General features: G+C 42.6%; 1 protein-coding gene across 1 annotated transcript in view; it reads right to left on the reverse strand.

The window, feature by feature from the left end:
- NPC1 (NPC intracellular cholesterol transporter 1) overlaps nucleotides 1-21,594 on the reverse strand; it is a 313,228-nt gene that overhangs the window by 138,224 nt on the left and 153,410 nt on the right. The window contains exons 7-10 of the mRNA XM_069220022.1: nucleotides 14,768-14,844; nucleotides 14,264-14,637; nucleotides 10,626-10,852; nucleotides 10,442-10,542 (exon numbers count right to left, since the gene is read on the reverse strand). Coding sequence (XP_069076123.1) covers nucleotides 10,442-10,542; nucleotides 10,626-10,852; nucleotides 14,264-14,637; nucleotides 14,768-14,844 — 779 coding nt within the window. The remainder of the gene's footprint in view (nucleotides 1-10,441; nucleotides 10,543-10,625; nucleotides 10,853-14,263; nucleotides 14,638-14,767; nucleotides 14,845-21,594) is intronic.

The following is a 21,594-nucleotide window of genomic DNA, read 5'->3' on the forward strand; positions in this document are numbered from 1 at the left end:
AGAAAGATACCAGAAAGACCCCAAATTCTCATGTAGCAAACAAACCTCATCTCCAAGGCCTAGGAACACAGGCTTGAAAAACTGTAATTGCATTTATATACCCCTTACTACCCCCAACAAGTAGCATGCTACTCTGGATCCAAAGGTAGATTAGTAGTGGATTAGTACAGGTAAATATAAATTTTTATTGGGAGTGGTAGATGTGAGTCTGTTAGTTGAATGTATAGGAGAAAGGATGTATAGCGGAGGGAAGAGTTTGCAAAGGATTATTTGGGAGTTCATAGTAGTAGAAGAGGTTCGGGTGAGTCACAGGTCCTGTTAGCCGGATGAATAGGAAAAAGGATGGCTGGAGGAGGAAAGAGTTTGGAAACGGTTATTCCGGAGTTCATAGGAATAAAAGTGGTTTTGGATGAGTCAGAGGGACAAAGTAGGGGATATTTTGGAAGCGGAATAGGATGAGTCATAGTGGTGGCTCAGTGAGGTTGGGGAGATTAGGTAACTTTTTTTCTTCTCTGTAGTTGTAGGAAAATATATAAATATGTAGATACATAATCACATAAAAGAGGGATATATAGGAATTTTAACACAATATTCATATAGAAAATGTTGGACTTGACCCCTTTTGCAGGGTCACCCCCAAACCTTTTGCCTCCTTCCTCCTATTTTTTTCTGATTAGTTTTTGTTGGCTTTAGGACTCTGGGCACGTTACCACTGCTAACCAGTGCTAATGTGCTTAGGCTCTCTGTGTAAATTATACTGGTGATTGGTTTATCCCAGATTGGCATATTTGATTTACTAGTAAGTCCCTAGTAAAGTGCACTAGAGGTGCCCAGGGCCTCTAAATCAAATGCTACTAGTGAGCCTACAGCACTGATTATGCCACGCACATGAGTAGCCCTGTAAACATGGCTCATACCTGCCCCTGCAGTGTCTGTGTGTGCAATTTAAACTGCCAATTCGACCTGGGAAGGATACCCACTTGCCAGGTCCAAACATTTCCTTTGTGTACATGTTAGGCACCCCTTAAGATAGGCCCCTGGTGGCCCCATGGGCAGGGTGCAGTGTTAAAGGTAGGACATATACTAGTGTGTTTTACATGTCCTGACAGTGAAATACTGCCAAATTAGTTTTTCACTGTTGCAAGGCCTACCTCTCTCATAGGTTAACATGGGTACTGCCTTTAAGTATATTTTAAGTGCAGATTCCCATTGGGAGCAGCTAGAGATGTGGAGTTTCAGGTCTCTGAAGTCACAATTTAAAAAGACATATTTTGGCAAAGTTGTTTTTTAAATTGTCAGTTTGAAAATGCTACTTTTAGGAAGTGGGCATTCTCTTGCTTAAACCATTCTGTGCCTCTTCCTGCTTGTGTATTCCACATCTAGGTCACACTGACAGTTGGGCTGGTGTGAATTCCCTCTAGACAGTGACACTGTGGTGTAGCCTGCATATCCTGATGAGTCTCCTGGGTTAGAGTGGGGACAGAGAAGCTGACACTTACACCTGCGTGGGCTGTGCCTGTCCTCACAAAATACCGTCTCCAACCTCCTGGTGTGTGTCTGGGGCCAGGCCTGGGCAAGGCAAGATCTTGTCAACAACCGAGACCTCCCTTTGAAGCTTTCCTATTTCAAAGGCAGAAAGAGGTATAAGTAGGGGACCCAAAACCCTAGACTTTTATAACACTTCTGGATCAAGAGGAACCTCTACCAAGGAGTTGAACAGCTGGAGAAGGAGTACTGCCCCTTTGCTGTGTGTGCATTGATGAGTTGGCCTGCAGTTGCTGCTTCTGCCTTAGAGAGGACAAAGACCGGACTTTGCTGTATATCTGCTTGTGAAGTTTCTCTAAGGGCTTTGATAGAGCTTGCCCCCTGTTCTGAAGTCTCAGGGTCATCAAAGACTTACTCTGCCAGCACCTGGATTCTCTGCTGAGACTCCTACCCTGCCAAGTGGTGCCTAACCAGTCCCTGTACTCGTGAAAGAAGAAGCTGGTGAAAAAAACAAAAAACAAGTGCAAAGACTTCGGACAGCGCCTGGACTGACACCACTGCCGGATCCCGCGCCGCCCACTGCAAATGAAGCTGTGGTCTTTGTTGGAGTGCGCAACCCTGCAGGCCTGCCGCAGCCTCACTGAAATCTATAACTTTGTGAGTCCCCAAGTGCTGTGTCACTGACATCTGTGACGTCCGTCTCTGCCGGAAGTGCAAGGATCAGACGCTTTGCACCGACGCTGCCTCACCTCCACCACTCTGAAGCAAAGACCTGACACCTTACACCACTCTTCCGCTCCTCTGCTCCGCAGCCCCGGAACAGAAGCCACACCGGATCCTGTGACGCCTCGATCCCAGACTCCGTGCACCAGCTTGTTTCCTCAATCTCACAAGCTACTGTACACCTGGGGGTCCGTGAGACTCCGTGACTGGCACCATCGGCGTTGGATTGTTGGGAATGACTGTCACAACGCCATGATATCACCAATGGAAATAATTTGCGTTTCTAAGCACTATTTTGAAGTTTAATTTTTAAAAATTCATAACTTTTCTTGTGTATGTTGGATTTTTGCCATTTTGGTCTTGTTTGATTTAGATAAATATTGGCTCGTTTTGTTTTTGTTGTTTGTTTTTTTTTAAACCTGTGTTGTGTCCATTTTGTAGTGTTTTCACTGTATTAGTGTGTGTTTTGGTAAAAATACTTTACACATTGCCTCTGAGATAAGCCTGATTGCTTGTGCCAAGCTACCAAGGGGGTGAGCAGGGATTATCGTAGGTGTCTATCTCCCTTATCCTGACTAGAGTGAGGGTCCCTGCTTGGACAGCGTGCAAACTGACTGCCAACCAGAGACCTTGTTTCTAACAGAAAATATTCAGGAGATATAAAATTGTACCAGATAAAGCTCCATATGTAAATGTATGGATGTATATTTACAAACTCATGCTTTTCATTTTTGCTGTAGGTTAAGGTTTTTTAAAATTTGTATTTATTATGCCTTTTAATTTATATTTACCCCCCACTATTTCAATAGTGAAGTACTTATAGATACAATTGCTATAATCATATGTAAACCAAATGACAGATATGTGTTCTTATGGGAAAATAAACCTATATGCATACACTCATCATCTAAGTTATTGATGTATTAATCTACTTACATATATGTGTAACTTTATTTCCATATACATGTATGTAAGTTTTTGTATTTCCTTATTTTGTTTTCAATTTATTTTTCCATTCCTCTAGTTAGTATGAAAATATATATATATATATATCTCTCCATTGACACCATGTTGGGCTCCGCTAGTGCACACACATATATACATCCATATACTTACAATTACAATATAATGAACAGGAAATGATCACAGCACTCAACAGGTGTACAAAAAAAAAAAAGGAGGGAGAGAAGTATGAGATTAATCTTATATGTAGCTATAGCTTTGCCCGCCTTACCACTAGGAAACTCACTTTGGAGCTAACAGACTTACCAAGGTCCTTACATCCTATGGCGTACTAAGATGTACCTACCTGTTCATGACAGACGAGAACATATCTAACTAATACTGTGTACAAGCTGGGATCGACATACGGAATCAGATCCCCACCACTATTTCTTTTAATACAGCCTTGATGAAGTCACAGTCGTGACGAAACAGGTGTTGGCTGTACCTGTTACATTATACCTTGGGATCTATGAACAATAATCCAAATAAAAGACCTACTGGAACACCGAGTTGAAGACTGATGGATTCTGTCACCAAATAGCTACATATAAGCTTAATCTCATACTTCTCTCCCTCCTTTTTTTTTTTTTGTACACCTGTTGAGTGCTGTGGTCATTTCCTGTTCATTATATGCTGTGTATTTTATACACTAAACTGTGCCTTTTGGCAGTAGGGCACTCGGCCGCATGCAACTTTTCATAATATAAATCACCACTGCGGACACTTTCAGATGTGCATTTGTCCACCATTTACTGCCCATGTTACAATTACAATATGTTTGGATGTTTTGTCCATTAATTAATTTGTATTTGTTTTTATTTTATTATTTTTGTTGTATGTATTTATGATTTTTTAAGCAATAAGTGCACTAACACTGTCACCTACTTATTGTATAATCAAGTCTATAGGTAGTGATATGAGTGACCATAATAGAGACCCATAAGTATGTAGTCAAATACTTGTCATTTATGCAATGACCTATTTACATTTCAAGCATATATAGTTTAAGTGTGTATATTTCACCTATAGGTAAGATATACATTATACACTTGTTAAGCATAAAAGAAAGTATATATATATATATATATATATATATATATATATGGAAAATGTCACTTACCCAGTGTACATCTGTTCGTGGCATTAGTCGCTGCAGATTCACATGCTGTGCACATCCCGCCATCTGGTGTTGGGCTCGGAGTGTTACAAGTTGTTTTTCTTCGAAGAAGTCTTTTCGAGTCACGAGACCGAGGGACTCCTCCCATTTCGACTCCATTGCGCATGGGCGTCGACTCCATCTTAGATTGTTTTCCCCGCAGAGGGTGAGGTAGGAGTTGTGTATGCTAGTAATAGTGCCCATGCAATGGAGTGAATGCGTATGTACATAATGAAGTTTAAAGTAATATATTTACAAATGTACAAATGTTTAAGATCTACTTCTGAACGGCTACAGGCTCCCGGGGAGGCGGGTGGGCGCATGTGAATCTGCAGCGACTAATGCCACGAACAGATGTACACTGGGTAAGTGACATTTTCCGTTCGATGGCATGTGTAGCTGCAGATACACATGCTGTGCATAGACTAATAAGCAGTTAGCCCCCCAAAAGCGGTAGTTCAGTCTGTAGGAGTTGAAGTAGTTTGAAATAATGTTCTTAGTACAGCTTGACCTACTGTTGCTTGTTGTGCAGTTAACACATCTACACAGTAGTGCTTGGTAAATGTATGAGGCGTAGACCATGTTGCTGCCTTACATATTTCGTTCATTGGAATATTTCCTAGAAAGGCCATGGTAGCACCTTTCTTTCTGGTTGAGTGTGCCTTTGGTGTAATAGGCAGTTCTCTTTTAGCTTTAAGATAGCATGTTTGAATGCACTTAACTATCCATCTAGCAATGCCTTGTTTTGAAATTGGATTCCCTGTATGAGGTTTTTGAAAGGCGATAAATAGTTGTTTTGTCTTTCGAATTAGTTTTGTTCTGTCAATGTAGTACATTAGTGCTCTTTTGATGTCTAATGTATGTAGTGCTCTTTCAGCTACAGAATCTGGCTGTGGGAAGAACACTGGTAATTCTACCGTTTGATTCAAGTGGAACGGTGAGATTACTTTTGGTAAAAATTTAGGATTGGTCCGTAGAACAACTTTATTTTTGTGTATTTGAATAAATGGTTCTTGAATGGTAAATGCTTGAATTTCACTCACTCTTCTTAGAGATGTGATGGCAATTAAAAATGCAACTTTCCACGTTAAGTATTGCATTTCACAAGAGTGCATGGGCTCAAAAGGTGGACCCATGAGTCGTGTTAAGACAATGTTGAGGTTCCATGAAGGAACCGGTGGTGTTCTTGGTGGTATAATTCTCTTTAGGCCTTCCATAAACGCTTTTATGACTGGTATCCTAAATAATGAAGTTGAGTGCGTAATTTGCAGGTAAGCTGAAATTGCCGTAAGATGTATTTTAATGGAAGAGAAAGCTAGTTTAGATTTCTGTAAATGTAGTAAGTATCCTACTATCTCTTTTGCAGATGCGTGTAAAGGTTGAATTTGATTATTATGGCAGTAATAAACAAATCTTTTCCACTTATTTGCATAACAGTGTCTAGTGGTAGGTTTGTTTTCTAGCCTGTTTTATGACCTCCATACATTCCTGTGTGAGGTCTAAGTGCCCGAATTCTAGGATTTCAGGAGCCAAATTGCTAGATTCAGCGATGCTGGATTTGGATGTCTGATCTGTTGTTTGTGTTGTGTTAACAGATCTGGTCTGTTTGGCAGTTTGATATGAGGTACTACTGAAAGGTCTAGTAGTGTTGTGTACCAAGGTTGCCTTGCCCATGTTGGTGCTATTAGTATGAGTTTGAGTTTGTTTTGACTCAACTTGTTTACCAGATATGGAAGAAGTGGGAGAGGGGGAAAAGCGTACGCAAATATCCCTGACCAGTTCATCCATAGTGCATTGCCCTGAGACTGATGTTGTGGGTACCTGGATGCGAAGTTTTGGCATTTTGAGTTTTCTTTTGTTGCAAATAGATCTATTTGTGGCGTTCCCCACATTCTGAAGTAAGTGTTCAGTATTTGGGGGTGAATTTCCCATTCGTGGATCTGTTGGTGATCCCGAGAGAGATTGTCTGCTAACTGATTCTGAATCCCTGGAATAAATTGTGCTATTAGGCGAATGTGGTTGTGAATCGCCCAATGCCATATTTTTTGTGTTAGGAGACACAACTGTGTCGAGTGTGTTCCTCCCTGTTTGTTTAGGTAATACATTGTTGTCATGTTGTCTGTTTTGACAAGAGTGTATTTGTGGGTTATTATGGGTTGAAATGCTTTCAGAGCTAGAAATACCGCTAACAGTTCTAGGTGGTTTATATGAAACTGTTTTTGCTGAATGTCCCATTGTCCTTGGATGCTGTGCTGATTGAGGTGTGCTCCCCACCCTGTCATGGATGCATCTGTAGTTATTACGTATTGTGGCACTGGGTCTTGAAAAGGCCGCCCTTGGTTTAAATTTATACTGTTCCACCATTGAAGCGAGATGTATGTTTGGCGATCTATCAACACCAGATCTAGAAGTTGACCCTGTGCCTGTGACCACTGTGATGCTAGGCACTGTTGTAAGGGTCGCATGTGCAATCTTGCGTTTGGGACAATGGCTATGCATGAGGACATCATGCCTAGGAGTTTCATTACTAATTTGACCTGTATCTTTTGATTTGGATACATGGCTTGTATGACATTTTGGAATGTTTGGACTCTTTGTGGACTTGGAGTGGCAATTCCTTTTACTGTGTTGATTGTTGCTCCTAGGTATTGCTGTGTTTGACACGGCAGAAGGTGTGACTTTGAGTAATTGATTGAGAAACCTAGTTTGTGTAGGGTTTCTATGACGTAATTTGTGTGTTGTGAACACTGTATTTGCGTGTTGGTTTTGATTAACCAATCGTCTAGGTACGGGAACACATGTATTTGCTGCCTTCTGATATGTGCAGCTACTACTGCTAGACATTTTGTAAAAACTCTTGGCGCAGTTGTTATTCCGAATGGCAACACTTTGAATTGGTAATGTATCCCTTGGAATACAAACCTTAGGTACTTCCTGTGTGAAGGATGTATTGGTATATGGAAATATGCATCCTTTAGATCCAGTGTTGTCATGTAGTCTTGTTGTTTGAGCAGTGGGATTACTTCTTGTAATGTAACCATGTGAAAATGGTCTGATTTGATGTATGTATTTAATATTCTGAGATCTAGTATCGGTCTCAGGCTCTTGTCCTTTTTGGGTATCAGGAAGTACAGTGAGTAGACTCCTGTGTTTAATTGATCTTTTGGTACTAATTCTATTGCTTCTTTCTGTAGCAATGCCTGAACTTCTAGTCCTAGAAGATCTATATGTTGTTTTGACATATTGTGTGTTTTCGGTGGTACGTTTGGAGGGAATTTGAGAAATTCTATGCAATAACCATGCTGGATAATTGCTAAGACCCAAGTGTCTGTTGTTATTTCCTCCCAATGTGTGTAAAACTTGGTTAGTCTCCCCCCCCACAGGTGTTATGTGTTGGGGATTTGTGACCTTGAAGTCACTGTTTGTTTTGAGGAGTTTTGGGACTTTGGAACTTTCCTCTGTTTCTTTGAAACTGTCCTCCTCTATATTGTCCCCGAAAACCTCCCCGCTGATACTGGCTCTGGTAAGTGGGCTTTGTTTGTGAGGTTGTGGCTTCTGTGGTTTGCCCTCGAAACCCCCCTCGAAATTGTGTTTTTCTAAATGTGCCTCTGCTCTGCGGGGAGTAGAGCGCGCCCATGGCTTTGGCCGTGTCAGTGTCTTTTTTAAGTTTTTCAATTGCAGTGTCCACCTCCGGCCCAAACAACTGCTGTCCGTTGAATGGCATATTTAGCACAGCTTGCTGTATCTCTGGTTTAAATCCTGATGTACGCAGCCATGCATGCCTCCTTATTGTTACTGCTGTGTTGACAGTTCTAGCAGCTGTGTCTGCAGCATCCATTGCTGATCGAATTTGATTATTGGAGATATTTTGTCCCTCTTCTACCACTTGCTGCGCTCTTTTTTGGAACCCCTTTGGCAAGTGTTCAATAAAGTTTTGCATCTCGTCCCAATGGGCCCTATCATATCTGGCTAGCAAAGCTCGCGAATTTGCAATATGCCACTGGTTTGCTGCCTGTGCCGCCACCCTTTTGCCTGCCGCGTCGAATTTTCTACTCTCTTTATCTGGAGGTGGCGCGTCTCCTGAAGTATGAGAGTTGGCTCTTTTGCGCGCTGCTCCAACTACAACAGAGTCTGGTGATAGCTGTTGTGTGATGTACACTGGGTCTGTTGGTGGCGGTTTATATTTTTTATCTACTCTTGGAGTAATGGCTCTCCCTTTGACAGGCTCTTCAAACACTTGTTTGGAGTGTTTTAGCATTCCGGGCAACATTGGCAGACTTTGATATTGACTGTGCGTAGACGACAGTGTATTAAAAAGGAAGTCATCTTCAATGGGTTCTGAGTGAAGGCTGACATTGTGAAATGCTGCTGCCCTTGATACCACTTGAACGTAGCCTGTACTATCCTCAGGTGGCGAGGGTCTTGCTGGATAGCATTGAGGACTATTGTCTGACACTGGTGCGTCGTAAAGGTCCCATGCGTCAGGGTCATCTTGACTCATCCCCGTATGTGTTGGGGATTGCATCATTGGTGGAGTGGCTACCGGTGATAGTTGTGGAGAGTGATGTGGGGATGGTGGTGGTGTTACTTGTTTAGCCACTTTTGCTTGTGGCTGTTTGTCCTTGTCCTTGTCTTGGAAGGCAAGTTTTCATTTCATTCTGATTGGAGGAAGAGTGCTGATCTTCCCTGTATCTTTCTGAATAAAGAGCCGCCTTTGCGTGTGATCTGGCTCTATTGTCTGTAATTCTTCTTCAAATCTGTGGGTCTTCATTTGAGAGGACAGTCCTTGTTCCTCTGAATAGGAACTAATTTTGGGTTCCGAGGCCGGATGTTTCGGCACCGAAACCTTTTCTGCTGCTTTTTTCGGCTCCGACAAAATCTTTTTGCTTTTTGGTGTCGTGCCCTCTCGGTGCCGACCAATTTCGGTGCTGCTGTCTCGGTGCCGAATCTTTTCGGAGCCACTCTCTCGGGCCCGAGATTGCTGCGTGCCTGTATCTCGACCGGAGTCGGATGACTTCGACACCAGCTCGCCCTTTTTCGGTGCCGATGTACGGTCACCTACTTTTCGGGTTAAGCCATGGCCTGTTGGCGGTGGCGTCCCCTGGGCTTTGGCAGTCTTTTCGTGAGTTTTTTGTTTCGACGTCTTACTCACGGTTTTCGGCGTTTCTTCGGGATCGACCTCCTCCGAGTCCGAATCCTGGATGGAGAATGTTTCTTCCTTCTCCTCGAAACGCCCTTGTCCTGTCGGCGCCGACGCCATTTGCAGTCTTCATGCTCTTCGGTCCCTGAGTGTCTTCCTTGACCGAAACGCTCGACAGGCCTCACAAGTATCCTCCTTGTGTTCTGGTGACAAACACAAGTTACAGACCAGGTGTTGATCTGTATATGGATACTTGTTATGGCACTTTGGACAGAAGCGGAATGGAGTCCGTTCCATCAGCCTTGAAGAGACACGTAGCCGGGCCGACCAGGCCCCGACGGGGATCGAAAAAACCCCGAAGGGCCACCGGAGCTCTTCTCAATTCGGTGTCGATCTGTTGTAACTAACCCGATACCGAACGCAAACAATACCGACGATTTTTCCGAGATTCTAACTAACTTTCCGACCCGAAACACGGAGCGAAAAGGAACACGCCCGAACCCGATGGCGGAAAAAAAACAATCTAAGATGGAGTCGACGCCCATGCGCAATGGAGTCGAAATGGGAGGAGTCCCTCGGTCTCGTGACTCGAAAAGACTTCTTCGAAGAAAAACAACTTGTAACACTCCGAGCCCAACACCAGATGGCGGGATGTGCACAGCATGTGTATCTGCAGCTACACATGCCATCGAACATATATATATATATGACATACCCAACCACATCTTTAACAACGATGTTCATCATATAAGATCTGAATCAATTAACATTACCTTAGCTCCTGAACTCCCCAACTGCAAAGCGTTGATGAGTTCATAGTAATATGTGTTAATCTAATATTAAGCATAGAATATAAGATAGCTGTATAACTGTTTTTTGTCAAGATTCCTTTAGGATAATAGGCACAGTGTGAAAAATTACACAGTACTCACCGTCATATCCTCCCAACACTAGCCATGGGAAGATTGGTCCGCCAAAAGTCCCTAAGCAGGGATCATGAAGCATGGTAGTGTCATTTAGTGAGGCTGGGGCTCTGGAAAACAGCAAGAATGCAAGCATAGTCAGTGTGTGTCCTCCTAGACAAGTAACAAGCAGCTGCAATTTTAAACAGCTTACCGAACACAGTATAGAAAGTGAGAGTGGAAGTCAGCATAAGTGTAGAAGGCATCGCCGAGAGAATGGTTGAGTACTTCATAGTTGTTCTGGTAGTAATTTAGTACACTGAGAATTGTACAGTTGGTGTTGTAGGGAGCCAAAGGTGCCAAGCAGATGTCTTTCAACATTACAGTATCATTTTCATAGTATGCTGTTATGCCTTCTATTGCATTTTGCAAGTCCAGCACCTGAAATAAGCAAAGCAGGTCACAAATTAGTGAGATCAAACGATCCCAACAAAAAATACAAGAAAGAAGCATCTGCAATGCAATGTGTCTGACTCGCATTTGCTCAAGTTAGAGCTGTTAACGTTGTAAATTCCTAACTGGACTTTACTTGCTACTTAAAATGAAAATGAGAAGTTAAACAGTTGATATAAGTGAGCTGATTCGAAGCGCTATAGCCGCCATGAGCGTGAAGATGAGACACAGTAGGAAAAAGAAGTTAGCTCGCGGTCACACGTATCGGCAATCGTGCAATTATTCATTTCAGAGGGGCAGAGAGCAAGGCGATAACAAAACCGCCCCAAGGCAGGACAAACATAAAGCATTTACTAATGATGAGAATGGATTTTTAAAAGGCAAGCCCCCGAACGAGTGATAGTGATGGGTACAAGCCCACAGATAGATCACAACACGTCAGAGCGCTTGCACGCTCGACCTAAAAATTATTCCAACTAGTATTTCAGAAGAAAAAAACACATCAAAGATTGACAGTGGCCTTTCAGTTTACTCAAGATAAAACCCCTGCACTAGAGGGTTGAGAACTAAGCATATTTGAACAGCAAAAGTGAAGGTGTCAAAGAACATAACCATAAAACATTAATTAAAAAAAGACAATCCTTAAAGGGCAACTACAACCCTAAAATGTTTTTGCATTTCATAGGTTCACCTTTCTCATAAAATACTGGACTTTCACAGAAGTTTTATTTAATTTAATGATAGAACCAGCGTGGTCTTTACGCCATCATGCCCCTTATTGTCCTTGCCAGCATCTCTGTGGCTCAAGACAGTGCTGCACTGGAAGCAACTACAAGCACAGTAGAGAGGGATCTGGTCTGCCACAGAGGTTGTGTCAGTGATCAGTGCCATGATTATGGCACATCAACAAGGATGTATCAAACCAAACCAAACAGTACTGGATAGGGTGACTTCTTCTTGTTTGAGCAGTACATTTATATACTCTTGAAGTGAATTTAGTAGTTTTGATTTTGATAAATGTATGCACTCATACTTAAGATTTCGCTCTAGAGGATAAATATTTTTAAAGTCTTGTAGAGGGATATAGATTACATCACTACACAATTTTCAAATGCCTTGTTATTGATGATGATGATGATTCAAACTTACAACTATTTCCATCTTTGTTGATGGGTCTAGAGGGGGATTTTTGATTAAACATCATTCCTTTTGCTCAGTTTCCTCCATCTATTTAAAATGGTCCTCAATAACTTGCAGGTTAATACCCAACTTCAGGATGTTCTCTCCAAATGATTGTGTCAATTAGACATACCGGCGGGTCAGACTTTCCAAGCTGACCAACAATCTAGTCAATTCATTATATTAAAGTCCCGATTTTAATAATGTATGTACTAAAACCTTTACAATACTAATTACAAGATGGAAGTGATCACTGGCCACAGAAGGTACCCTTAGATTAGTGGCTGAATCTCCCCATAAAACTGAGTATCCTCTCCAGCTGAACATTAAGCTAGACGCAAACCAATTGTAGTGCCCCATTTTCAAGCTACTTTTTCTCTGGTGGAGGGAGAAGTCGAGTAGGCAGCTGCAATGCTAAACTAGAACCAAGGAAAGAACAGTATTAGAGTTGCTTATCAAGATTAAGGACCGTGTCTCATCCAGAATAGTGGATTGTCCAAGCCTATGGAGGTATACAACATTTCTCAGATATATTTAAATGCTTGGCCTTTCTAGAGACAAACAAAGGAACATCCCCTTCACTCAGCAAGGCACAGTTACCTGAAACTTTACATACAACATGGGAAAAAAAAGTCACGTACAGAGATGAGGACAGCTCCACACTTTGCCACACAGCCATGTCAGATGAGAAACCCTGCACTAGTGTGATGGGGTTACAACATGGTTACTTCAGCCGGCAAATTTATGAATAGGAAACCACTCGGGTAAAGACATGATGTAGCCTCTCACTGACATTTCTGAATATATCCCTGCGTCACAATTGTTATCATCCTGACGTATTGCATTGGAGCTGTCCGTAGTGTCCAGACAAGTATGTGTTATCTAGCTTTGTACTGCTCCCAGCTAGGTCAAACACGCATAAAAAAAAGTGTCTGCAATCCACACAACTGCCACAACCTCAAAGAGATCCGCAGACCACATACTTCCTGTCAGCCACATCGTGAACAGTGCCTCAAAAAAGAAGTTGTCTTTTACAGTGAAATACAGGCTGTGTCTTCCTTTTCATTACAGCTGTGAAATAATCAAGAGGTGGGCGCACTGACCTTAGATGTCAATAAAACATGAAAAAGGCAATGCAGGCTCCTAATCCACTATCAATAGGATGCCTCATCTGCGCAATATTGAACTAGATGACTCTCTTCCACTTTCATTTTCCAATGAGCTCTTGTCCTCCAGATACATCTGAAGTGCTCTGTGATGCACAGATTGATGGTGAAGGATATTCTACTGATGTGTGGCATTGCAGACCTACACACTTGTACAGCATCAAGGAGCCTTCATGAGTCTGGAAGATGGACTGACTACCAAAGTATGTGATTTTAGGTGGCAACCACAGTTTTCAGAAAGCCTAAAGTCACTGTATGTGCATGTTCTCACTCGTGTGTCATAAGTGCTGATCTTCTGACAAGGAAGTGGCAATTTTAATATATATTTTTTGCATGGTGCAGCGTGCCATTTATAGATTAACCCTTGATCTTTGTCATTAATTTCTTCTTTACTACTTCAACTCTATTTACTATATTTTTCCTATTCTTTTCTCTGAATCACTGTCTTTACCCTGATACCTATTTTTATTCCATAACGTAATTGTTAAAGTTTCTTATGTTTAAAAAGGAAAGTGGGCGGTATTATTTAAAAGTATTTTGCACAAAACATTATTATTGCCGACCCTAGTTTAGCAAAAAGAATCTAAAAAACATTTCTACTTTTGCGGTGACAATGTATATTTATGGAGGTCAAGGACTTTGTGGATGCAACTCAGCTGGTGGAATTTTTGTGAACCGGCACTTATTTATCTGCAATATACTCTTACCAAGAGATGGAAAAATAAAGAAGTGGAAAGATGAAAGTAGACCGACATTAAAAAAAAAAAGTCACAAAGGGAGAAAGCAAGATCCTGCAGAAGTGAGATAAAGGCAAAAATATGAATGAGGTTGATTTAAAACTATGCAGCTTTGGAATTCCTTGTGCGCACATTTAAATGCCCATCTGCGTGTTTTAGAGCAGAACTTTGGGTACCGGCACTATTTAATTTACAATTTAAGCACTGATGCAATTTTGGACTATTCTACTACCCCATCTAGACAGCTCCAAAAAGTACATTGAAGCTTACTGATACAACTACATAAGCAATAAAAGTTACTTTAATTGACTACTTACCTCAAAAAGAATGTCGAGGTTCAAAGGTGGCCCAAATGGTACAATTTCTCTCAATGGGTAGACTGTAAAATTGAAGACTTCGGCATTTGGTGCAGTGATGATAAGTTGTTCTGTCCTGAAGAAGGGCCCAAAGTGTGCATCAAAGTACTCCTTCTCCCTGCGAGCCTGACTACTGGGGGACGACCAAAGCTCCACTGGGTCTGTGGTTAACTGCATATATCTCAGTCCTGAACAGCAGATCGCAATGAAGATCACAGAGAGCAGCACAATAGGCAGGGGGTTTCTAACACAGGTGGAACCCCACCATGTGAACAAGCGCCTGAGCAAGCTCTCAAACCTCTCCCCCAGTCGGTCGCAACACGTTGTTTCCTTAGCTGTGCAAAATGCAAAGAAAGAGGTTAACCAGACGTTTACACATTCAAGGACAGGTTTAAAAGAAGAAACGTCCTCAGGCAATGGGAAATAGCAGCTTTAATCGCTAACAGACTTCAAAAGTTAACCTACCTATTTCTGGATGTGAATTGAGGGAGTAAGCTAAATTACTGTCTATCGGTGTGTACTCTGAAGTGAAACTTCTTTTCCTGAAAGAGAAAACAACATGTTGTGAATATGGAATTTCTGAATGAAGTTACTCACGCTACTACCTTTTGGAAAATTGTTATCAAGAGGACTCATCAAATTTAGCTTTTTCATGAGAAATAAAGGTTTGAGAACGTTTCTTGCTCACAGAACAGGCTGGTAAGTCAAAACAAACTGCAAAACCTATCGAGACCGGCGCTTCCATCCCAGAACGGAGGCAACCCTCAGAAGAAAACTGAAAGTCCACCACTCCTAAATCGCAGGACTCGTGGCTTCTCTCCCGCAACTTCCCCCCCAAAAACCTCTCTCACAAGTACCTAGAAAGAATTCTGTTTTATAGAGTGCACTACATGAAATGTATACAGTTGCACATGGGCCTCGATCCTATTCGGCTCAGGTGAACAACAGAACCAGAAGCCTTACAGGAGGTAACAGGCCTATTCACACGTATGAATTCTGAAAGACATATCAAAGGACAATGAAAGAGGCAGCGACGTGTTCCCAAAAACAAATTGGGTTCCCAAATAGTATGTCTCCTTGTAAAAATTTACAATTTGCACAAGTGGAAAATAAGCACTTTTCACAGAAATGTGCATCTAATATTTGGACATGGGCACAATTTCCACAAAATAGCTAGTAATGGGATGAAACACTTGCTATACACCATCTCCCCAACTCCCAACTGCTTATGGTCAAAACCCACTTCTGTGCAAAAGGGGCACACAGAACGATAGCGGACATGACCACGTAATGTGCCCTGAAAATACAACGCTCAGTCTTCTGAAGGCTCACACATGAATGATGGGTGTATTGATTTGATTGGTGACCTGGTATATGAGGAGGAATGATAATTTAAAATCAGGTGTGATCTCCTCATAAATAGACAAGTAAAGGAAGTGAAGAAATTTGAGGATATATTGAAGGGACTCCCATCGTACTAGTCCTGAAGAAGAACCATTGTGGAGCTGGGATTTGGCCCAAGATATAGAGGGGTCGAAACGTCGATGGATATATCATAGTCTGGATTGGTCTCTGCATAGGATCTTTGGAGGATTGAAGGAATTGATTTAGACTCTGAGGATTTGGAATGGAGTTAATGCAGCAAACCAAAAAGAACCAACCGACTGGTTTTAATGTTTTTTATATAGGTTTTTGATTCATTGGAATATGTATTATTCTTCTTTCTATCTATCACGAGCACTTTTTCTCACACTATCTGTCCTTCGATGTGTTGTTTTAGTAGATGGGCTGTCCATATAGGATGAATATATTAAATTGATATTTATGTATAAGTAAATAAATGAATATATATATTTATTATATGAATAAATAGTTTTTTGCTTTCACCTATGTTGCCGTATGATGTATAAATAATTTGTCGATCTTTCCCAGTTACGGCATTGTTGTATGTAATGATTATCTTCTACCCAGCTCGGTCGGGTTTTTGGGTTACCCTCTGTGGTTTAGAAGTACTGAAAATACACCAGACTCGAAACGTACCTGTGCACGAATAAAACTGTTGGATTACTGTGCCTTCTATTGAGAAGGAAGACTGAACTGTTTACATGAAAAGGCTAACGAGAAGATATACATCTGTGCTTCAGTGGGAGGGATGGCAATTTGCGTGATTTAAAAATGATGTCGATTTTCCCTAACATACAGCAATTTGCCAGTGCACAAGTGGTGTACTAAGGGCCTGAGTTAGAGTTTGGTGGAGGGGTAATTCCGCCTGTCACAGCGGTGACAGATATCCTGCCGCCGAAATATAAATCACACAGGATACAAAGGGATTTATATTTCGGGGGATGGTATATCCATCACCGTTGTGACAGAGTAACTCCTTCGTCAAACCTTAAACCAGGCCCTAAATTTCAAACACTGAAGAATGGGAGACAGAGCATATTAACGCAATGCACGTTTTACACCATTTCTGGTTTCTTTCTGAATCAAGTCCAACATGCTTGTTTTGGATCTTGGCCCATATAGTCTAAAAAGTCTCTAGGATCATTGTAACTGAGCTTGATGTAGAGTTGTAACCAAAGGCCCAGATTTATCAGCCTCCAGTGGCTGAGGGAGTTCAGAGAGATGCTAAAAGGAAAGCCACACACTGGCATAGCCCTGCAGAGGATTAACCGGACACAGTATACCATTTTGCAAGTTATGCATAAGCTCCTGGGCAAGACATCTCAGCACAACTCTACTGACTTTCTACTATACACTTGCAGTAGGTCACGCCAGGAAACCACCAAGAATGAGATACTGGAGAGATGGCAGGCAACAAAACAGTTCCTGTGACTGGGGGTGGATGAAGCTGGGGCAAAGTCGGGAGTGCAGTGGATTCAGGTAAAAGTAGCGCAGCACAGCGCAATGGTTATATGACATGATGGAAAGTACATCTGCTCAGTACAATGTGCCTGTGCAACAGGATGGTTCTCTTAAACTAATATTTCTTCAACGTAGCAAAAGGAAATATATTTTCAGTGGAGATCAAAACTAGTAAAAAATCTCAGTGCGATACTGTGGGGAAAATTGCCACAGAATATTACGTAAGGAGTTGGGACTAAAATAGTAATTGAGTAAATACTAAAGGCCACTTAAAATGCTTTAAAAGGTACACACAACGTGGAACTTCAAACATCAGAGCACTGTTCGCTGACACTCGATGGAAGAGATACTACTCAGTACAAGAGTAATTACATTGTGGGGGGTAATAAAGGCAATGCACATCTTCGAAGAAGCATTATTTAGGTGAGAATGCATAACACGGATGTCTACTGAATGTATTTTTCGTTATTTTTTAATACACATCTAAAAATCCATTAGCATTCAAAAAGGAAATAATCGTATGCAAATCAGGTGTCCGCGGACAGCACATTATATATTTTCAAATAAAAATATCACCGTCCAAGTTTGAAATTTTGTTGGATGAACTATTGCAAAGAATTAGCATTTTAACATTAAGACAATCATTTTAGTGTCTCCACCAATTTTTTCGACTACTTTCATGTACAGGGTCTGCGGTGAATCAAGGGTTTCCTGCCTCCACTGGCCCCCAAAATAATGAGTGCCATTTTACTGTTGAGTGTGCACTACCAACTGAAACTCCTTTAAGCACTTACAGAAAATGGGAAACAAGGGTAACAAGAGATAAAACATTTGCCCAGGATCACACAATTTAATAAAGCAGGGAAACTGAGATTGAAACATATGTCTCCAGGTTGTGAATAATCTAATCTCAAGTAATACTCGAAAAGAAACAGCAGCCCAAAGACTTAAATATCAATGGATCACTCAGAAAACTTTAGGAAATTCACTTAGTATGCCAGAAAAGAAGATCTTTCTAGTCTGTAAAATATAGGATTTTAGACAGACACACGTTCAAGGATTTTCTAGAAACCTCCTTATGTCTCAGCAGCAGCTGTTAGCCTAACATCGTATTTTTCTATTCTGGTTAGTCCACGTTCCTAGAAAAGTGAACAATCTTTACTAGGTGAAAAGGAAAGCACTGGCTGGTGGATATTCTCCCCTATCTACAAAGTCGCTTTACTAGAGTTCTCAGAGGTACTTGAAAATTAAACTCTTGAAAAAAGTGAAAGTCCGGAAAGAAAACCTTGACACGTTTGCTAAAATGTTGCACTTGTTCAGTTTAAATGATGTGTGTTCTGTTCCCAAAGAAGCGATAAAGAATGACAATTTAGGACACGTTCAGACGCCTGGACGACTGAATGCTTACCTTATTTCACAATGCTATCAACAGACGTTTCAGTGGCTGCAGGGAGACGTAAACCAAAGAAACGGGAAGAATCGAAGAGTTGCATAGGACAAAAAGAGAGCATCCCGAGACATGGATGTGAACGTGTTAATGTGTAATACTTCAGCGGTCGTTCGATACTCTTTTGGTACTTTGGAAATTACATTAAATCAAGCCAATCTTTGGAAAGTGACAGAAAAAAAATAGTTAAAAGAGCATGTAAAAAACAGCAATTTCAGAATAATCTGGGTCGCTCAATTTGTATTTATCTTCCAATTATGTGAGTTTTGGATTCCTCGAGCATGCATTAAACTACATCACAGTAACACCCTCTGACCGCTTTGCGACAATCCTTTGACATCTGTCAAATTTCTTCTTGACAACTCTTGTGGAGCTCTCTCGAAGTACCTCTGTACACACCAATAGAGATAATGGACGTTAGGAAGCATAGTGGGCTTGCAGTCGATGTCACTATGAGTCGTACAGACTCCATGTATGTCTATGCCCACCAGAAAAAATGTTTACATAAGTACTTTCGGACCCAACTATTAAGTGGCGGCACAGAGCGCAGCATGTGAACCTAGCAGAGATTTATGCTGTAAAATTTGTAGATTACTTTGTTTTTGTTCCAAAATAGGAATACAGCATAACGAACACCACAAAGTATCATGACCGGAACAATCCATTATTGTGGGTCGTGGCATGCTTGGGAAGGCACGGGGAGAGGCCGGAGGTAGGCCGAAGAACAACTGGGTGAACAGGGGACAAGGAGCATTTTGCCCTGGGGTCTCTAAGGAGTGCCTGAGCGAGTGGCAGGTCTGTAGCCCTCTCCTGAGGTTACTGGGACAGTCATCAGTTGTGGTCTCAAACTCAAATGCCCGGCAGAGGCCGGAATTAGAGAAAAGGCCAGCAGCTAATGGAGAGACCTGAAGGCTGAGCCCCGCTGAACAGAAGTAAGCCTGGGAGAAGTGTAGGGCGCTAAAGAGTCACGGGCCCAGGTCAAGGCTTAAGGGTGGCAGATGAAACATAAGTCAAGCAGGTTACAATGCAAGAGGAACTATAAAGCAGATGACAGGCAGCAGAGAAAGGAGAAATTGAATGAGAGGAGACTGGCAGGACTGGTGGCCCGGAGAATTTCCCTGGTAAGTGGATGGAGCCTTTGCCTGTACTGTGTCAATGACCACCTGATGAAACATGTGAGGCACAGATCTGCTCCCATATTCTGTGTTAACAGCTGGCTGGTTCACATTTCCTGTTTTCACTTTTCCTTTTTGCAGAGGGGAAGCAGGAATACCCGCCAATGGCCGAAAATGATGCACAAAATCACCATGTTGGTATGCTTAGGAGATTGCACTATGTTAGGAACGAAGCAGAAACTAATTACGAGGCACAATAAATGTGAAGAAGGTAATAGATAAATGAGTACAGTGGAGAATGATGTTGGAGTACGGATAACTGGGACTGCTGAGCTAGCACTAACATTTGCTGAGTACTTCATGAAAGTTTACAAAAACAACAAGGCAGACAACATAACTTGATAGTGCCACACCACATGTCCAGCTACATAATGGTAACTCCGAACCTGGGAATGTCTGGAATCATACCCCAATATGGTTGCAAGTATGATCCCATGCACTTTGGGGGCTCCTTAGAGGACCCCTGGCATTGCTACCACCAGTTTTACAGGGTTTTCCAGGCAGCACAAGCTGCTGACAAGTTTCTGCTCTTCTGCTGCTTGATCTAATCAAGCCGGGGAAGGCAGAACAAAGGAGTTCCTTTGGGAAAGGGAGGTAACACCCTCTCCCTCTGGAATAGGTGTGACTGGCTTGGGAGGGGTAGCCTCCCCAAGTCACTGGTGTGCTTAGAAGGGCACATTTGGTGTCCTTCATGCAGAAACCAGTCCACACTGGTCCCTGCTCTGGCGCCAAACTGGAGAATGGAAAGGGGAGTGACCACTCCCCTGTCCATCACCATCCCAGGGGTGGTGCTCAGAGCTCCCCCAGAGCGTCCAGGGATTCTGCCATCTTGTTTCCAAGGTTGGCAGGGAACTCTGGGAGCATCTGAAGTGGCCAGGCCAGACAGGTGACGTCAGAGCCCCCTCCTGATAGGTGCTTACCTGGGTAGGTGACCAATCCCCCTTTCAGGGCTATTTACGGTCTCTCTCTTGGGTGGGTCCTCCGATTCGGCTTGCAAGATTCCAGCAGGATTCCTCTGCAACCTTTACTTCAACTTCTGGCCTCCGGAACTGCGAATGGGCCCTGTAGGACCCAACACTCTGCTTCCAAGAAGAAGATCTCTTCTTCAACATTGTTTCCAAGGCTCCAGCCTGTATCTGCAACATTTCCACCAGCTGTGCATCCACTAAAGACGGCATGTCTTCAGTCTGCATTGGAAGAAAGACGGAATCTCCCTTGGAGTGAAGCAGTCACTCCCCTGCATCCGCAGGCACCTGCAGCAATGACGACCGGCTGCATGGATCTCCCCTCATCTTGAGCTCTGTGGATCCTGCATCACGGGTGGTTGTCCGGAGTAGTCCTCTCAGCCCTCTCTGCCAGCTGTCCAACTTTGGTGGAGGTAAGCCCTTGCCTTCCCATGCAGGACAGTACCCCTGTGCACCGCGCCCCTTGCAGCTGCCAAGGCTTGTTTGCATCTCCTCCAAGGGATCTTCAACGACGTGTAGCACCAGTCCCCGGCACTCCTTCCTGTGATGCACAGCCCTCTGCGTGTTTCTCCTGCGGCGTGGGATCCCTTTCTGTAGTGCTGCGTGGGCATCTACTGCAACTTCTGTGTCCCTGTCCTGTGGGACTCCTATGGGTGCTGCCTCCGTTCCTGTGAGTCCTCTGTGTCGCTTATGGTCTCCTGTGACTCCCCTTACTGGGTTGAGTCCTCCTGGGCCTTGCTGATCCCCGGCAGCACCACTTTTCCTCTAAAAGCAAGTTTGCCTTTGGCAAGACTTGTTGGTGGAATTCCTGCACCGACACCCGTCTGCAATCTGCAATCT

Source organism: Pleurodeles waltl, chromosome 2_2, assembly GCF_031143425.1.
Source record: "Pleurodeles waltl isolate 20211129_DDA chromosome 2_2, aPleWal1.hap1.20221129, whole genome shotgun sequence".
NCBI classification, from domain to species: Eukaryota; Metazoa; Chordata; class Amphibia; order Caudata; family Salamandridae; genus Pleurodeles; species Pleurodeles waltl.